Below are 19,092 nucleotides of genomic sequence, written 5' to 3'. Positions count from 1 at the left end.
TACATGATCACCTTCCTAGAAAAATTATATTTTTCTAATACACCAGACCAGGACCTTGATGGTGTGGTAACATGGCATACGTAAACAAGTATTTCTCAGTTAAATGTTTAAATTGGTGAAGCTTCTGTGAAGTCTGTCACAGAGTTCTCTGCCAACTGACCCTCTTCTCCTCTCTGCCGTTAACTCTCAGGTGTCTCTGTTTCCCCCAGGATTCATCTTCTTCTTGGATCTCTCATTAGGCACCACTGCTACCACCACAGCCCTTTGTGGGGTAAGACAGAAATAGAGAAGTGGGATTGGTATACCACCTCTAACATTCTGGCCGAGGAGTAGTCCCCAAGATCCTTTGCCTAATATAAACCCTAACACTTCTGAGACCAGCCTAGCTTGAGAGGCAAGAGTTGTGATTGGATGAAATATGGACATCTGGAGCTTTTAAAAGGTTGAGTGATTCTAATGTGCAATCAGGGTTGATAACCTTTGGGCAAGACCACAAGATAGAAAAAGGAGAAATAAAGAGACAGTGTCACTCAATTAAATCAGTTATTAAAAAACCATTGACTCATTTTTACCCTGTGGCTGTCTCACAAGGGTCTGGCCCTGGTCATCCCCAACTTGGTAACTCATTCACAGGTGGGCACCTTCTCCAACACAAGGGTGCCACAGAGGGAGGAGAGTTCCTGCCTCCTGATGTCCTATTTATGAGTTTGTGAGTTTGTATATGCAGAGAATGACCACCCACTTTGAGAGGCCACACCCACTCACAGACTCATGGAACGCATCTGGTAAATTCTAGTACGGTCTGTATGGTTATACACACGCACACCCCTGAAGCAGCAGGGGTGTCAGGCCCCACATACACATTCCCCAGGGTGGCGGTGGGGGTGGGGGCATGGCTTGAAGGAATACCACTCCTCTTCCATGTAGTCTTGAAAGCAAGACAGGGGTGTTCAGTAAAAAAGACCAGTGGCCCCACCACATGACTGAGGAAGAGCCCAGCATCAGCGCAGTCTGCGGAAGAGCCTGTGGGATCTTTGAAAAGGGAGATCATAAGGGGCACCTTAGAGAAACAGACTGGCGTGTGACCCAGGGCAGCCAGCCTTCCCTCTCCAAAGACTTGCTGTCTCCATTCTCTGGGTTTCACTGGCTCAACCCATGTTCCCAGGGACACACTTGAGTCTTCTGGAACATTTGGGTTTTGTTTCATCTGTCTTGGGACCATCTCCAGGTTCTTGCTGAAGCCCTCCAGCCATCATTGTTACTGTGGTTTGATGCGCTTGCTGTTTCCTAAGGGTAGTCCTTGAAGTTAAAGACTTGAGGACCAAAGGGAATTTGGAGGCACAGAAATGTGCTTGCTGGGAGCTTTTAGTCGCCAGTTTCTTGAGATCGTTCCTGAGGCAGAATATGTTTGCCTTTTTTTTTTTTTTTTTTTAAATCATAGCTTCTTCCTCTAATTTAATTTATGTTTGGGTGGTTAGATGGGGATGGGGCAGTGGAGTGAATGGAATGGTTTTCAGCTGCCTCAAGCAAAAGTAGGAAAAAGGAAAGGGAGCTGTTCGCTGCCTCCTTCTGTCCCAATTTTCTTTCTTTCCCCTACAATAAGGATAAGCAGTGATCAAATGACCAGGTTGAGATTTCTTTCATTCACTATGTTGAATAATAATGATAACACATAACACTTATTTTCTGTAATATGCCAAGCACGGTTCTACGTGCTTTGTATCCATTCATTTAATTATTATGACAACCCTAGGTGACAGGTATGACTGATTACTCTCCACACTTTATGGATGAGGGACCTGAAGCACAGAGGGATTAAATAACTTGCCCAAGGCCACACAGCTGTTACACGCGGACTCTGGATTCCATCACAGGCAGTCTTGCTCTAGGACCCTTGCCCTTAACCAACCTGTAGTGCCTCTTATGATCTGTCATACTGTGTTCAGTAAGTGTCGTATCGATTTATCATACTTGTGGCCTTGTTGCCCATCTTTACAAATTCTTCTCATTTTTTATTTAATGCAGATGGTTTCAAAGTATGGTCCAGGGACTGCTGGGGATCTCGGAAGCCCTTTTTAGGGAGTCCGCAAGGTCATAAGTGTTTTCAAAGTTATACTAAGACACTGTTTGTCCTTCTCACTCTCATTCCCCCATGAGTGGACAGTGGAGTTGTCGAGAATTTCATGACCTGTGATACCACAACAGATTGAATACCAAAACAGATAGGAGAATCTAGCTGTTTTCTCTTAAGCTAGTTGTAGAAGAGTTTTGCAAAAATGTTAAACAGTGCTGCTACTCTTCTCACTTTTTATTTTATTTTATTTTTGTATTTTAGAAAATGATGTCAACACATAATGGGTTTATGGGGTTTAAATAAATATTTGTCAATTTTTTTTTCTAAAATTAATATATGTAGCCCTTATAAACAGAAGCTCTTAAACCATTTGTTTTTAATGTAAAGAGGTCCTGAGACCCAAACCTTTGAGAATCACTGACTTCATATATAAACCCTTGCTATTCAAGCATGGTTCATGGTATAGGAACTTGTTAGAAATGCAGACTTTCAAGCCCCACTCCAGACGTACTGAATCAGAATCCAGTTGTAACAAGAAGGGGATTGTTTGCACAGTGAAGGTTGGGAAGCATAGTCATAGAAGCTACAGACAAAGCCACTCTCCAACTCAGTGACCCTGGCTGAATTTCCGTCTGGTGGGGCTTTCGAGATTCTCCACCACCGAGGAGCTGGGTGAGGTCTTCTCACCGAGGTTCTTCAGCCACTGTCTTTTCATTGGCCCTCCTACTGCACAGGGCCATTGTAACATCCTCATCAAAGCCAGCAGCCTTATAGCAGAGTCTATTCCAGTGCTCCTCAAACGTCTGTGCATCAGAATCACCTGGAGGGCCTGTTAAAGCACAGGTGCTGGGTCCTGCCGCCAAAAGTTCTGACGAATAGGCTGAGGATTTACCTCCCTAACAAGTTGCCAGGTGATTGCTGATACTGTTGGTCTGGGGGACCACACTCTGAAAACCACTGGTCTTTAGGCTGTAGACTGAGAGGTCAAGCAGTGTTTATTCAAGCCATAAAATTATGGGAATATTGCCGTAAACTTCCATGTCTTCAAAACCAATCTCTTAAAATACAGAATATCTTTAAAATTAAAAATTTCCAATTTCGCCAAGGACACATCTGCGCAGTTAAGGATTCAGGCAGATCCAGATCACAGGCCATTTAGAATACTCCTCTTCAAACAGTGAGAAGGCTAAGGTTCAGCCTCCTTCTTTACTAATTGCAGAATCACCACAAAATTTCACTGAGGAGACAAGTAGCCTGTCAAACTGATTTATCTCTACTGTTCAAACTGATAACATGCCATTTGTCCATTTGGTCACAGAGCTGCTTAACCCCAGAAACCAGTAATAGATGAGTGTGGACCAGTGAATTTCCGAGTGTGGACCAGTGAATTTCTGTCCACAATCATGAGATCCATGGTTAGAGCCACTGGATTTCCTCTGATCCAGAGCAGCCATAAATCCCTGGCCTGGTGTCAGTTCCCAAGTTTGCAAACCCAATGCTCTCTATTGATAGGAACCCTTTAGTGGGGTTTGCTGAGCTAAACAGGTGTCTGATGAAAACTTTGTAATCCTTAAAGATTATTTTCCCCTAAAAGCAACTGGTTACTCCAGACCCATATAATCCAAATAGATGGGAGTTGGAAATACTTTGCCAAAGTCTGCCCTTTTGTCTTTGAGGAAGTTCATATGGTTTGGCTCCAGGTGGTAGAACATAAAGATGTGCAAGGGTGAGCGTGGCTGCCTTGGAGAGGAAAATCCTTACCCGTGCCCACCCCCTTGCTGGAAAACATTACTCCACTCTGGTTTAGTCTACATTCTTATTAACTTCATTACTGATTTAAAAGAAAAGGAGTGTGTCATACTAATCAAGGGTTAACCTTGCGCTTAATATGCTGGGAGTGCAGTTAATTTGGGAATTTAGGCTGCAGAAACAAATCTTGACCTTAGATTGTTCCCTCCTTATCCTAATGTGGTAACTCTCTACCTACAGGAAGGCAACTCTCTACCACTTTTTTTCCCCTGCCCTTAGGAGAGAATTAACCTCTTCAAACACTGGGGATCAGAGCTAGTTAACATGAGGATTGCTTATCTTACTACAGGTAGGTCAGCCTCAACAGAGGTGAGGTGAATTTGGGTCCCATGCAATACAGCTTAGAAACACTTACTTCTTTGCAGACCTCGCGTTATTTTTCCTTTCCCTTTAAGCAAATACCTTGATAATCTTTTGAATTTAGTGCGTGGTTCATACACTGAAACTTAGACCTCACTTTCTCTTGGGTAAGTAGTTCCAGTGAAGCAAATAAGAAGCTAGCTTCCTCAAGATAGTTGATGTGGGTGAGGGGTGTTGGCCAGTCAGCTTTAAAGTACAAGTCTCCTGCTCACAGAGTTAAGCGCTTTTCACCAGCACCTCTGGCTCACAATTTACAGGGAATAATTTCACCAGCGATTAATTATACTGCAGCTACTGGGATTTGTCCTCCAAACATCACTTTGTTTCCAGTCTGAACAGCCAGGTTTCCCCAGGGGTAGTTCAGGTTTTCTGATTCAAAGTATTCTGAGTTGAAGAAAGGCATTAGAGCACCACAGGAATCTATTCACCAGGGGTGTATTGTACTTGTTTCAGATGCTTCAGGATAATATACCGGCTTCCAAGATAAGTGCTTTTTATTTCCCTTCATCTTAGATCAATTATTTGGAATCTTTTTGGTAAGTTAAACTTAAGAGCTGTAACTTCACCACCACATCGCCATAATCACTTAATAAGTAACTGTTCTTACTAAAAATTATTGTCATTGGGCTCTATAGTGATGCTAATTTGAGGAGCCTAGAAAAAGTAGAAGGAAACACAAGATGGCAAGAAATTCATGATTTAAACCATTCCATGTTATGAAGGTCAGAGTCATAAAGTGCCACCAGCTACAGCTTTTTTGAGGGAAAGTGCCTGCTGCAGGTAAAGTTTAAATATGTATTACTTCAGCCTTGTGCACAAATGGAGTGCAAAAGACACGGCAACTTTTCCTGCTAAACTGTTGTGTATATTTTAACATATTACCAATGACTTGACTTTACTACCAAGGAATCCGAAATTTGTCCTTGGTCATTTGTTTGTTGAAATGGATTCCGTTTAAACCAAAATTTCTCCTTCAGGAGAAAAGACTTTGTGAACTTACAGATGGCTCTTAGCACAAGTATAAGTTCCTTCCACGGCTGTAAGCTCCTGGAGGGGCTCATGAGTCAGAGAGGAGAAGGGAAGACTGCAGGCAGTGCTGCGATGTCTTTGGACAGTGGCATTGTGTGGTCTGTAGTGTGGTGGGGCCATCATCCCTGGAAACCTGCTTGGTGTGTTCTGGTTGGAGTTTGGGCTTGCAGTTTTTTCTCTCCCACACCGGGGAAAGTAGCACTTGCTGGCAGGTGTGGGTAGCCTTTGCAGCCTTTGCTAGCACGGCACAGAGGTGTTCTCTATGAACGTCCAGTGGGCTTGGTATACACGTTCTTGGCGGGGCTCAGTCACAGATCACAGACTATGTCCAAGGGAGCGTCCCGGGGAGACAGCCACTGAACACAGTGGGAGCAGCGAGTGCTGAAAGGCCTGTGCCTGGATGTTCTCCAAGGCCCCAGGTTGCCTAACCCGTCTGGTCTGAGGCCCTGAGAAGGTGTGTGCTACTCTCTCAGGGTGTGAAAGCATGAAAAGTTGTGTCAGCTGTCTTTGGGGGGAATTCTGGCTGCTTCCCTTTAGCCCAACAAAGCACTCATGGGAAGAGAAGACAGAACAAAGAAATATATGTGCTTCCTGGATAAGGTTGCTCATTGCAGAGGGGACATAAGGTTGGGAGGGCGCAACTTTGGTGGTACGGAAATCTGTCTGCTGGGCTTCGGGGTGGGGGTGCTTACTGTTCCCAACTGTGGGGTTCAGATGAGAACCAGTGAGGGGCTAGGGAACTTCACAGTCACTGCCTCAGACTTAATTGTGGGATCCTGTGGACAAAAATGGATTGTTCCATGTGCACGATACTATGGTTCTTTTCCCCCACCCTCCCCGACTCCCATCCACCCCGGAGGTACAGAGCTGGGACCTCCAGCTGACCCAGTAAATTTCTCAGCATGTACCAGCACTTAGGAGGCAGGTGACAGATGTGCCAGTAATCTGTGTCCTGAGGTTCGGGTACCCTTTGTATTCTGGTGACAGCGCTTCTGCACACTGACAGGGCATAATCCGGGCTGGGTTCAGCACAGTGGCCATCCCTGTTAGCATTCCTGGCACACCGCTGTAGAAAGCCTCTGTGTGCAGCCAACTGACATGTCGGCAGTGCTTTGACCGTCAGATTTCATGGTGCTTGTTTGCATTCAGTCAAATACTTTGCACTTAAACATGAGTTAAAGAGACAAGTCAAAAGACTTCAGCAAAACCTAAAGTTAAATATGTGCCTGATCTTCATAATGGCGTTCAGATTAAAACCATCAAAATGCAAAATGCTGTGGTTATACCCTTCTAGGGTAAGGCTGGATTTCTTGTTGTATATTTCTGCATTATTTACAGTGATTCTGAGAGGCAGGAAAATGCACCAGAGACATTGCTTTCTCCTTTTAACAAAAAATCCAAAATTGAGAAAATTCTTGAAAATGCAGCCATTTTGGAAATGTAGATAAAGAAGAAAAACGCTGAAGATTTGGGTGGTTTACAAAGCAGCATGATTTTGTAATTGCTGCCACCTACTGTATGTAGTTGATGTTTGTTTAAATGTAGGAAGTTCATGAAGGTGAGGCTGTTGCAATAGATAATTAGAGCAAGGTAGACATCATTAGTTTATAACATTTCTTCTCTACTCAGTAAGTGGCTCTTAATTACCGAGACAGCCGCCAGCTTTCATTCATTACCTTCAAGTGGGTTTAAAGTTTTTTCTCATTTTAAAGTTCCTTTGCCAAGGAACCTTCACGGTAATGCTGTCGGGTACGTGTTCAAAAGCCTACCAAGCTCAGGCTTTTCTGCGTGTACATGAAACAGTTTGTTTTAAGGAGGTTGTTTTGTTTTAATTTGTAGGAGCAACGGTTGGATTATAAATTAATTTCCATGAAAGAGGTGAAAATAGAGCTAGTGGAGCTGATAGGAGTTGCAGCAGTTGACTTGAAAGACGTTCTTTTATTAGTCCTGAAACAAAGCTTTAGATCCGCCGCTAGTTAAATGTAACAAGCAATACAGAATCTCAGTCAACAGAGGCCCTTGTCTTTTATTAAGACCCAGCTGTTAAAGGGTCATTTGGTTCTTCCTGTGGAAAATAACCCCCCCATTAATGTTCGGGGTGGTCCCTTGACAGGATTTCTGAGTAAGTGCCTGACATTTAGTTTTTGAAAGGATCTGAAGCCAGGGGACTTGGACGTTGAGACTTATCAAAAGTAATGTGTTCAACTTTAAATTCGTTAAGTATGCCACAACGTATGCCTGAAACGCTGCCATCAGCTAAATGAACTGACTTACAGGGCTGCTGTAAAGGATTCGGGGGCATAAGCCTCGTGGATGTCAGATCCACGGTAATATAACTGGGAAGAGACTATACATGAAATGAATGCACTTCTCCGATGTGATGTTCCTGTGTGATATGTTGTGATGTGATGTACCCTGTTGCTACTTACAGTGTAAGTCTTACATTATTTTGAGTGGCCCCTGCTCCAGTGTCTGAGAACACCACAGTGAGGTCGACTTTTGCTTTGTCTGCCCTAGGCTATTTGCTTTCTCGAAGAGAAGGCCAAGCAGGGTCTCCTGAAAAGCCACTCTCCGATCTAGGCCGTCTCTCCTACCTGGCCTACTGGAAGAGTGTCATCTTAGAATATCTCTACCAGCACCACGAGCGGCACATCAGCATCAAAGCCATCAGCAGAGCTACGGGCATGTGCCCCCATGACATCGCCACCACTCTGCAGCACCTCCACATGATTGACAAGAGAGATGGCCGGTGAGCACCCGTGTCCTGGGCGACCCAGCTGCCTCGTAACCATCTTACCCCAGAAAGCGTCCCTAAAGTTAGGCAGATTCATTCTAGTTAAATATTAGAGGTTCCCCAACAATATTACAAAAACTTTTCTCCTAAAAAGAAAACAGGCAGTGACACTTCTTTGCTAGTCAAATTTCAGTTTGCTCCACATTTTCATTGATGAGCTTTCTGGTTTTTTGTAACCCAGGTAATGTTAGTGCTAGCAGAGATCAGTATCGGAAGGTGAAATGAAATTTCAGCTTTTGATTGCACTTTTTTCTGCCTCCTCACATTACAGATTTGTCATCATTAGACGGGAAAAGTTGATATTAGGCCACATGGAAAAGTTGAAAACCTGTTCCCGGACCAATGAACTTGATCCAGAGAGTCTGAGGTGGACCCCAATCTTAATTTCTAATGCTGCAGTTTCTGAAGAAGAACGAGAAGCCGAAAAAGAGGTAATTTGGGTTCATCAACCTAAGTTGTGTAATTTCAATCTTGTAGCATTTTTAAGCTAAGGTCATTAACATCATTGTCAAAAGCTTGGTTATGTAGAGAGAGCTTGTGAAATGATATGGCACTAATTTATCCTAAGTGAGGTTGCATGGTAAGACATGATAATTTTATTGAGTATGAAAAATGAAACGTTTATCATTGATCACAAAGCAGCATTTTTCACTACTGACAGCATGTAATCAGATCAAATTTGGTGCTGAGCTCCAAGACTGCAGTGTCAATCGATTCATTGTGTTTATGAATTTGCTTAAAGTGCTCCATGCCAGTGAGCATGTAATGTAGTGATAAGGACTCAAATCAATTCGCTGCATCATTAATACTGCTAAATATCCCATGAAACCCAATCTTCTTTGATTTGTTATCCTAACTGATGCAAAAGAGTTCTGAGATGATGCAGCTGGAATGCTGCTTGACTGGCTGATTATCCTGATCAGAAACGACTTAGAGATCCTTTGCCTTTGATCCTTAAAGGCTCTGACTGTATAACTGCCCTCACACTGACCCGCCATTTTTACCTCCCCTTTAGGCCGAGCGGCTAATGGAACAAGCTAGCTGCTGGGAAAAAGAGGAGCAAGAAATCCTGTCATCTAGAGCTAACAGTAGGCAATCACCTGCAAAAGTACAATCGAAAAATAAATATTTGCATTCCCCGGAGAGCCGGCCAGTGGCAGGGGAGCGAGGGCAGCTGATGGAGCTGTCTAAAGAGAGCAGTGAAGAAGAGGAGGAGGAAGAAGAGGAAGAGGAAGAGGAGGAGGAGGAAGAAGAGGAGGAGGAGGAAGAGGAAGAAGAGGAAGAGGAAGAAAATATCCAAAGCTCTCCTCCAAGATTGACTAAACCACAGTCAGTTGCCATAAAGAGAAAGGTATGTGTCTGTTTAGATTTTCTGTCTTGTGAGTCAGTTTCAATCAAATCTTATTTGTCATCGCAAATATTCTATTAGTATTTGTTTCACTCTCCATTCTTTAGATGTAGTTTATTTGTATCCAGTCCCACCGATCATATATCCTCAGCCTTTATCTTACAGTCATGATTGTGTTTACTCTTTGTGGTTTGATGGTGCTGTGACAGGAAACCAGGGACAGGCGGCTTGCTAGTCTGGTAGTTACTGCCACCTGCTGGTTTGCGGGACTGGAGTAAATCAGGTTGTGGGAACAGGAAAGGGCCCAGGGGAGCACTTAACCACTCTCCAGTCAATTTTGATGAAAACCTCAAGGCCTAGAGAGGATAGGAGACTTGTCCAAGGTCGCACAAATCATTAGAGATGGAGCCAGAACCAGACAAATGCTCAGACTCCAAGCCCAGTGCTCCTGATGCTATTTCCTTCTCTTGTCCTTGGCATAGAATTGTCAGAAGGTATTTTAAGCCCATAAGTTTAATGCTGGTATTTTGGATTTGTGCAAGTACAGATTCTTGACAAGTCTCCAGTCGTAGTAGCCTGGTGGTTTCTATAGGTACACATTCCCGGTGCAGAAGTTAGAAAATTGATTTTGTCTTTAGGTAACTGCTCAACCCAGATCTGCTGTCTTTGTCTTCAGTGTCTCTCTGCGACACGCAAAGGGGCCAGATAGTGTAGGATATTCTAATAGTGAGAATGCAAGTTAAGGCTCTGCCCCAAGGCCCCGCTGTGTGGCTTCTGTCAAAGCCCCTGCTGTTCTGACTCCCAGGGTGGTTGGTGCTCCATCGTCTGAACCTGACTGTGTTTAAGTGGAAGGGCAGCTGGGGCAGGCACAAGAAGAGCATCCCACAGAGTGGACTTTAGGCTTCTGAATCATATTTTGGTTTCTACAAGGAACATGTATCCATGTATTATGTATATAACAAAAGAAGTTTGCTTCAAAAATAACAAAACCCAGAATTATCCATGGCGTGTTAAGTGCCTACCATCACACAAAAGGACTCAACCTAAAGAAAACCAGTTCTGCATATTGGCTAAACCCACGTTTGGGAAAATTCTAATGGATTAGAGAGTGCAGGCTGACTGAAGGGATTAATAATCATAAATACTAAGATACAGAATATGACTATCAAAATTTATATGTGCACTTCAGTGAACATCCGGACAGTTAAAAATGTGAGACTCAGTAATTCTTGGATATAGTTTACCTAGAGTTTGAGTTTTAATCAAGCATTTTGTACTCGTCTTTGCAATGTACTTTCAGTAATTTTTCAGACCCATTATTGACAGATTACATCTTAGCAGCAAATCTACCTGTTATTCTTATACTTGGATTTTGTATCATTGAGTACATCTTTCTTGGAAAAAATATTTTATGTTTTCAATTATGGAAAGTCATTTGTGCCAACCTCTAATGCAATTAGAAAAAATTGTTATATCTTACATAAGTAAGATACATTCCACATGTCTTTACATTTTCTTTAGATGCCGTCCATGTTAAAATATTTTGTAAAATTATCAGCTGCCCTCATCCTTGCAGGCCACCAGTACATGACTCTAATGTTGTCTGCAGAGTAATTCTTTCTTCAAGTACTCTTTCTTCTTTCCTTTTCATTGTTCCTGAATTCCTGTGAGATGGGGAATGAGGCGCTAGTCTTGTGTACCGTCGTGTGTCTTACAGTGCCATGCTCGTAGTAGGTGCTCCTTGAACAGTTATCCAATGTTACAATGAGTGACCCAGTGGCTAGTTGACTGTTGAAACACTCATAGAGACGCTGATGTCCATGATGATTTAATCACTATAACGTATAGGATTTTGAAGCCAGCAGGTACTACTCGAAAATAATATGCCAGAAAAGCAAACCTTAGCTTTTAAAAATCCACAGTGCAGCTGCTAGGATGTTCCCTCTCAAAGCATCTGTTTGAGTAAACAACTGTTTTATTTGGAAAACACTTGTCTGTGTAGTAGGCGCCCGAGAGGGATGTTAAACATCAAATGGAAGGTTAAGTACAAAGGCATTACAGAAGTCTTTACGTGTAAGTCTCAGACACGCATTCAGTACATGTTTGCCGCATATCGACTCAGCAGTGTAATTTCTCATGAGCTCTGATGTATTATGTTTGGAATTAATTTCAGAGGCCTTTTGTACTAAAGAAGAAAAGGGGTCGTAAACGCAGGAGGATCAACAGCAGTGTAACAACTGAGACCATTTCTGAGACGACAGAAGTACTGAATGAGCCCTTTGACAACTCAGATGAAGAGAGGCCAATGCCACAGCTGGAGCCTACCTGTGAGATTGAAGTGGAGGAGGATGGCAGGAAGCCAGTGCTGAGAAAAGCATTCCAACATCAGCCTGGGAAGAAAAGACAGACAGAGGAAGAGGAAGGAAAAGACAATCATTGCTTTAAGAATACTGACCCTTGTAGAAGTAAGTGGAGGAATTATAAAAACCTTACCCTTGTGAATTTCTGTCTGTTATTGCCAAAAACCAGGCACCTGAATTCTACCCAAAGGCATCTCTGAGGTGATACCGACCCACCAGAAATAAGTGCTCATCTGTCCTTTCTCATTCATAAAAGGTTCTATCCCTTCTTCCTGGAATTGGATTTTATGTTAAACAACTTCTAAGGCCAGAACATCCCTCTAGGTGGGTTCATCTTACTTTCCAGAAATTGGCTTATCCTCAAAAACTTAGAAGTCTGTCAATAAGAAACACATTGCACTTCCTTGATTCTAATATGTACTTTTTTTGACATTTAATACTTCTGAAATCAGAGTATATATTATTATTATTATTGATGTGAGCACTGAATGTTTTTCCCTGGAAAACAAATGTTAGTAAATTGATGATGAATCATAATCAATGGTGTCTTCGGAGATGTTCTTATCAAGAATCATCTAAACCTACCCACACCATCACCATTAGCTTTGATAATATAGGATAATGTGTAAATCAGGAAATTATCTTTCCTTTCAAATTACTGTTTAACAGTTGCTGTTGCAGAGACATCCCACCCCATCTTCTAAAAAAAAGAAACATTATTGACTCTTCTTTGATGCCCTATTTAAAAGAAACCATCCCTTGCCTGTTGGGCTGGGAACTTGAGCTCCCAGCTGAATGATGAGGATTTGTGGGACATTCTTTCTACTCTCCAGTTGAAATGACTCTATTCAAAACCTTACTTTATTTTAGTCTAGAGAACAGGCCATCTCACTTTCCTGGAAACCACAGGTTATCACTCTTGCCTTTGAAAAGCCACAATTTTAAGAACATGAGCAGGCAGCTCCTTGACTTTCTGAATTAACAACAATGCTATTGCTACATACCTGTTTTGCGGAGGCAATGACATCTCACTCTGGGTATGGAGGAACCGAGCCTGTTCATTAGTCATTTTTTAGCATGGAATTTGAACCTTATTCCACTTTTTAGCTGTGTTCTCAGGAGTCTATACATGAATCATCACTGCCTTCATTCTCTCCTTTGTGCCACTTGCCTTAACAAATTCCAAGTGGCTGTATTATACCTGATTCCTTTCAGGATCTTCTTTCTTAAAAAATAGTTATTAGAAATTTCATCTTCTGATTAGCAGAGTTTTCCTAAAAAGGCTAGTAGATCTAGTAGCATGTGGAGTGAGAATTGGAGTCCAGAGTCACTGGTGTGCCTGTTCCCTGTTTGTGCAAATAGAAGTGAAGCCATTTGAACATCATGAGAGGTCTGTTAACTGGGTATTGTACTTTGCACTTCTGAAGGATCAGTCTATAGTACACGTCTTTTCAGTTAGCCAGCTTGAATGTAATACAGACAGGTAAGTTTACGTGTAATCCTTTTATTAATAGGTGAGCTCAGTGTTTACCCTGCTCTGCGCTGATTGGATTAGAAACCACTCCATTCTGGCAAAAGGGATCTCTGTTCCTCACTGGTTATTAATTAGATCTTGTTTTATTCTCCAAAACAGTGTTTCTAATAAGACTGTTTCTCTTTATGAAGCTGCTTCTTTAAAGTGAACCCTCCAGGAGATCAGTGGGGCTTCCCATGTAGTGCTAGTGGTAAAGAACCTGCCTGCCAGTGCAGGGGGTGTAAGAGACACGGGTTCGATCCCTGGGTTGGGAAGATCCCCTGGAGGGGGCCATGGCAGCCCACTCCAGTATTCTCGTCTGGAGAGTCCCATGGACAGAGGAGCCTGGTGGGCTACAGTCTAAGGGGTCACGAAGAGTCAGACACGACTGAAGCAGCTGAGCATGCATGCAGGAGATCGATATGATCATTAATTTTATAAAGATATTAAGACTTGTGTGTTTTATGTTTGTATTTATTCATATATTTACTTGTTTGCTTGCTTATGTTTATATAAATATATATATATATTTATTTTATAGAAATATATTTATATTCATACATACATACAACTAACAGTAAAAATAAGATTAGCTGAGCTAAAATGAACCTGACAGTTATGGTTTGTTTCTTATTTAATATTCAAACCATACACATTTGCACATGGATCCAAAATGCAGTGTGGATAGAATTAGTGATAAAAAGAATACTTGTATTTTAAATGTTCAATAATTTCACGGTAATTACATTATAGTGTGTGTCAGGCAGAAATGATCCTGGAGTAGATTAGAAATGTGTTTATGTTTTGGTTATTTAGTTATTCATTTGTTTCAGAGGTACATAGTTTATTTTTATGCCAGAGAGAATATTCAAATCAAAGAAAATAATTTCATCTGAGATCATTTCAAACCAGTAAATGTCCACAAGCAGAAGTTCACTTTCTCAGGATAAATATGGGAGCTAGGCTTCTATTCCTTTCTCCAGTTTAGTGGTGATTGGGATATGAGCTAACTTTAACCTCTTTCACCTGCATTTCCTAATTTGCAAATATTCAAAATGATTCTTTTCACATTGTGGAATTCCAGGCTTTTGTGTTAGAGAATATTTTGTTTGTTAAACTGAAATAAACTTATTATAGTTGCTTATATAATAATATAAGCACATTATTATTCATGTGCTTCCTATAAAAAAGCACAACCTTCTGTAAAGAATGGGTTATGTCGGGGGGGTGGGTAGGTGTACGGTGTGTGCAGCATGAATTATTTTCCAGACCTAGGTTATTCCCTCAGTTGTTTTTTTTTTTAACCACAATATTATTCTGTATCAGGTTTTATTATATCTTTAGCATCAAAGCTTAAAGTGCTAAATCGAAAATCAGTATTTGATAAATTATTTAGAAGAATGAATTCAAATTGTTTATGGTGATGCTTTCTAAGATTTTATTCTCCTTCCTCCCCCTTTCTGTCTCCTCGCTAAGACAATATGGATGATGGTGCAAATAACTTGAAAGAAGCCAGTAGAGACAATCCCGAACCTCTGAAGTGCAAACAGTGGCCAAAAGGAACAAAGCGTGGTCTGTCTAAGTGGAGGCCAAGCAAAGAGAGGAAGACTGGATTTAAACTGAACTTGTACACCCCGCCAGAAACACCCATGGAGCCTGATGACCAGGTAACAGTAGAAGAACAGAAGGAGACTCCAGCAGACAAACCCAGCCCCTCTTCCACCAGGACTGAGGAGGGGCTCAAGGAAGCCGTGGAACCCCTGCTGCCTCGGGACGAAAACGGAAGGGAGGAGACGTGTGCACCTGTAAGTCCAAATAAATCACCGGCTGGAAAACCTGAAGACGATGTACTCAAACCTGAGGAGGAAGAGGAGGAGGAAGAAGAAGAGGAAGAGGAAGGAAATGTAGAAAAAGACCCCAGTGGTGCCAAGAGTCAGGAAAAAGAGGAGCCAGAAGTCTGCATGGACAAAGAAGACCCTGTGCGTTTGGATGATCATGAAGAGGAGGAGGAAGAGGAGGAAGAGCCATCTCACAACGAGGGGCATGATGCCGATGATGAGGATGACAGTCACATGGAGTCTGCTGAAGTGGAGAAGGAAGAACACCCAAGAGAAGCCTTCAAAGAAGTACTGGAAAACCAGGAGGCTTTTTTAGACCTTAGTGTCCAGCCTAGTCATTCAAACCCAGAGGTCCTAATGGACTGTGGTGTTGACCTCCCAGCTTCGTGTAATAGTGAACCTAAGGAGCTTGCTGGAGCCACTGAAACTGCCCCTGAGTCTGATGAGGAACCCCCAGGAGAGCAGGCACAGAAGCAGGACCAAAAGAACAGTGAAGAAGTAGATTCTGAGTTCAAAGAGGGAAACACAGCCACCTTGGAAATAGACTCTGAGACCGTCCAGGCGGTTCAGTCCTTGACCCAGGAGAACAGTGAACAGGATGACACCTTTCAGGATTGCGCCGAGACTCAAGAGGCCTGTAGAAGCCTACAGAACTACACCCACGCAGACCAAAGCCCGCAGATCTCCGCCACTCTAGATGACTGCCAGCAGTCAGACCACAGCAGCCCAGTTTCATCCGTCCATTCCCACCCTGGCCAGTCAGTACGTTCTGTCAGTAGCCCAAGCGTCCCTGCCCTGGAAAACAGCTATGCCCAAATCAGCCCAGATCAAAGTGCCATCTCAGTGCCGTCTCTGCAGAACATGGAAACCAGTCCAATGATGGACGTCCCGTCCGTTTCGGATCATTCGCAGCAAGTTGTGGACAGCGGGTTTAGTGACCTGGGCAGTATTGAGAGCACAACCGAGAACTACGAAAACCCGAGCAGCTATGATTCTACCATGGGTGGCAGCATTTGTGGAAATGGCTCTTCACAGAACAGCTGCTCCTACAGCAACCTCACCTCCAGCAGTCTGACACAGAGCAGCTGTGCTGTCACCCAGCAGATGTCCAACATCAGCGGGAGCTGCAGCATGCTGCAGCAGAGCAGCATCAGCTCCCCCCCGACCTGCAGCGTCAAGTCTCCTCAAGGCTGTGTGGTGGAGAGGCCCCCAAGCAGCAGCCAGCAGCTGGCACAGTGCAGCATGGCCGCTAACTTCACGCCGCCCATGCAGCTGGCTGAGATCCCCGAGACTGGCAATGCCAACCTTGGCTTATATGAACGGATGGGTCAGAGTGATTTTGGGGCTGGGCATTACCCACAGCCGTCAGCCACCTTCAGCCTTGCCAAACTACAGCAGTTAACTAATACACTTATTGATCATTCATTGCCTTACAGCCATTCCGCTGCTGTAACTTCCTATGCAAACAGTGCCTCTTTGTCCACACCATTAAGTAACACAGGGCTTGTTCAGCTTTCTCAGTCTCCACACTCCGTCCCTGGGGGACCCCAAGCACAAGCTACCATGACCCCACCCCCCAACCTGACTCCTCCTCCAATGAATCTGCCACCACCTCTGTTGCAACGGAACATGGCTGCATCAAATATTGGCATCTCCCACAGCCAAAGACTGCAAACCCAGATTGCCAGCAAGGGCCACGTCTCCATGAGAACCAAATCGGCATCTCTGTCACCAGCCGCTGCCACCCATCAGTCGCAAATCTATGGGCGCTCCCAGACTGTAGCCATGCAAGGTCCTGCACGGACTTTAACGATGCAGAGGGGCATGAACATGAGTGTGAACCTGATGCCATCCCCAGCCTACAATGTCAACTCTGTGAACATGAACATGAACACCCTCAATGCCATGAACGGGTACAGCATGTCCCAGCCGATGATGAATAGTGGCTACCACAGCAATCATGGCTACATGAATCAGACGCCCCAGTACCCTATGCAGATGCAGATGGGCATGATGGGGACCCAGCCATATGCCCAGCAGCCAATGCAGACCCCGCCCCACAGTAACATGATGTACACGGCCCCCGGACACCATGGCTACATGAACACAGGCATGTCCAAACAGTCTCTCAATGGGTCCTACATGAGACGGTAGGCAACATGGGCTGTCACAAAACCCCTGGGCATCTCTCGGATTGATCTGCACAAATACCTTCTAAGAGTACGATTTCAAAACCAGCAATTGGTGTGAATGCAAAAACATTTGTTGGCACCATTTATTATTAAAAAAAAAAAAAAAGCTGTATGCAGCAGAAAGCCTTATAAAGTTGTTTTTCTTTTTATCTTTTTTTTTTTCCTTTTTCTTTTTTGGTACCTTTGTTTCTGTTACTTTTATATGAAATTCTCTGCAAAGGAAGGCCTCTCTTTGGACTACATATGGAGGCAGCCACTCGCTGTGACTGCTTCCATTAAACAATGTGGATATCAAGCCCCGCCCCACCCCAAATTATCTGTTTTAATACTGAACCTAGAGCGTTTTTTTTTCTCCCCTGTCCACTCCATGTAAATGCCTTGACCGTTTTCAGTTCTTGTATATTTCGTTGAGGTGACACTTCAGCATGCCGCTAATGTCTTTGTTAGTGACAGTGCATTTGGTAGTACTGTACGAGTGTTGTGCTAACAGTAAGCCATTTCTTAAGTTTTTTGCCTTGATTAGGGTGCCCTAATTTGAGGGTTTAAAAAAAAAAACTATATTTTTGTTAATTATAAAACTGTAAAGAGCTATAAAAGCTATTCCCATTTGGTTAGTCAAAAGGGTTTTATTGCTAAATGTTTGGTGTAAAGTTGAGACCCTTTTCCATTTTGGTGACAGATTTCTTTGGGGAAAAAAAGGCAGCTTTCTGTTTTATAAATGCAGACTTCTGTTTATTGAATGAAGCATATCTCAGTGTTTATCTGTCAAGTTTTGAAACATTTCATATATGTCCAAATACTTGGCAGGATTTAAAAAAATAGTGAATTTGGTGTAAAGTTGCTATTTTATGGAAATGCCTCTAACTTTACATTTTCATTCCATCTGTAGATTTTTCTATCTTTATAAAATATTGGAGTTATTTTTTAAGGAAAAATAGAGAAGTAGCTTGTGAATAGCTCAAACTAAGCTTACAAATCGCATGTAAAAAAAGCAAAAAAAAGTTATTTGTGTCTGTTTATATCGCTTCCTTTTTTGTAGCCTTTGTACCTGTACAGGGTGACTGTAAGGGCCAAGCAGGAGAGGCGTAATCCTTGTATAAAATAGGAGCCAGCGACACTCTTGTATTTATCTGTTCTCTTTTTAGTCGGTCACTTCAAAAAAAAAAAACAAAAACAAAACAAAAAAAGCTGTACATTTTAACATAAAATAAATTATGATGAGCCATTTTTAGCCTCTTGTGTCCTGTCATATTATGATTGATAGAGAATGACCAATTGAACTGTATATCATGTGTCACATCTCAGATCACATTCACATTTTGGGAAAATAAATTATTTAGTGTAAATCGGAGTTAAGAGATTTTCTGATTTGTTTTGACTTTGTGGGAGGGGTTGGCAATAAATAAGAGTAATATCTAATAAAACCATCACATATACCAAATACCTATTTAATAAATTAATTTATAATGGATTTTAATGCTTTTCATGAAAGTTTATTTTATGCTAGTGCATACCTTCTGTATGCCAATCATTGTCTTTAAAATAAAGTGAATTTGTTTTTTTCTTTTTGACTTTGATCTTCATTTGCAAAGGGATGCTGCCCAAATATCCAGCTGCCTCGTTTGTACAGTCTGTATAAAATCCCCTTAGGGCCTAGTCCATTGGTAGCAAACTTCATTTTTATAAACAGTAATAACAACAACAACAAAAGCACCCAATTTGGACTTGAATGTTTGAAATATCATTTTCTTGAATAAGCATGCAAGTTTTGCTCT

The 19,092-nt window shown here is 42.5% G+C and overlaps 1 protein-coding gene across 30 annotated transcripts in view; it reads left to right on the top strand.

Annotated features, from left to right (window-relative positions):
* Positions 1-18,548, top strand: part of KAT6B (lysine acetyltransferase 6B) — a 185,518-nt gene extending 166,970 nt beyond the window's left edge. For 23 of the 30 annotated variants that reach the window (XM_086381863.1, XM_086381862.1, XM_086381880.1 and 20 more), the window contains 5 exons: positions 7,790-8,021; positions 8,338-8,497; positions 9,082-9,417; positions 11,588-11,879; positions 14,764-18,548. In XM_086381863.1, the coding sequence (XP_086237989.1) occupies positions 7,790-8,021; positions 8,338-8,497; positions 9,082-9,417; positions 11,588-11,879; positions 14,764-17,279 (3,536 nt within the window). In that variant the 3' untranslated portion in view covers positions 17,280-18,548. Of the gene's footprint in view, positions 1-3,103; positions 4,173-4,201; positions 4,351-4,401; positions 7,705-7,789; positions 8,022-8,337; positions 8,498-9,081; positions 9,418-11,587; positions 11,880-14,763 lie in introns of those variants that run through there. The other 7 variants (XM_086381885.1, XM_086381890.1, XM_086381889.1 and 4 more) reach the window with 7 other exon arrangements.
* The last annotated feature ends 544 nt before the right edge of the window (positions 18,549-19,092 follow it).

Source organism: Bos grunniens, chromosome 28 (genome assembly GCF_055505025.1).
Source record: "Bos grunniens cultivar Pamir isolate PY7600 chromosome 28, Bosgru_T2T1.0, whole genome shotgun sequence".
Classification (NCBI taxonomy): Eukaryota; Metazoa; Chordata; class Mammalia; order Artiodactyla; family Bovidae; genus Bos; species Bos grunniens.
The sequence above is the reverse complement of the archived record's forward strand: the minus strand, read 5'-3'. Positions and strand labels throughout refer to the sequence as shown.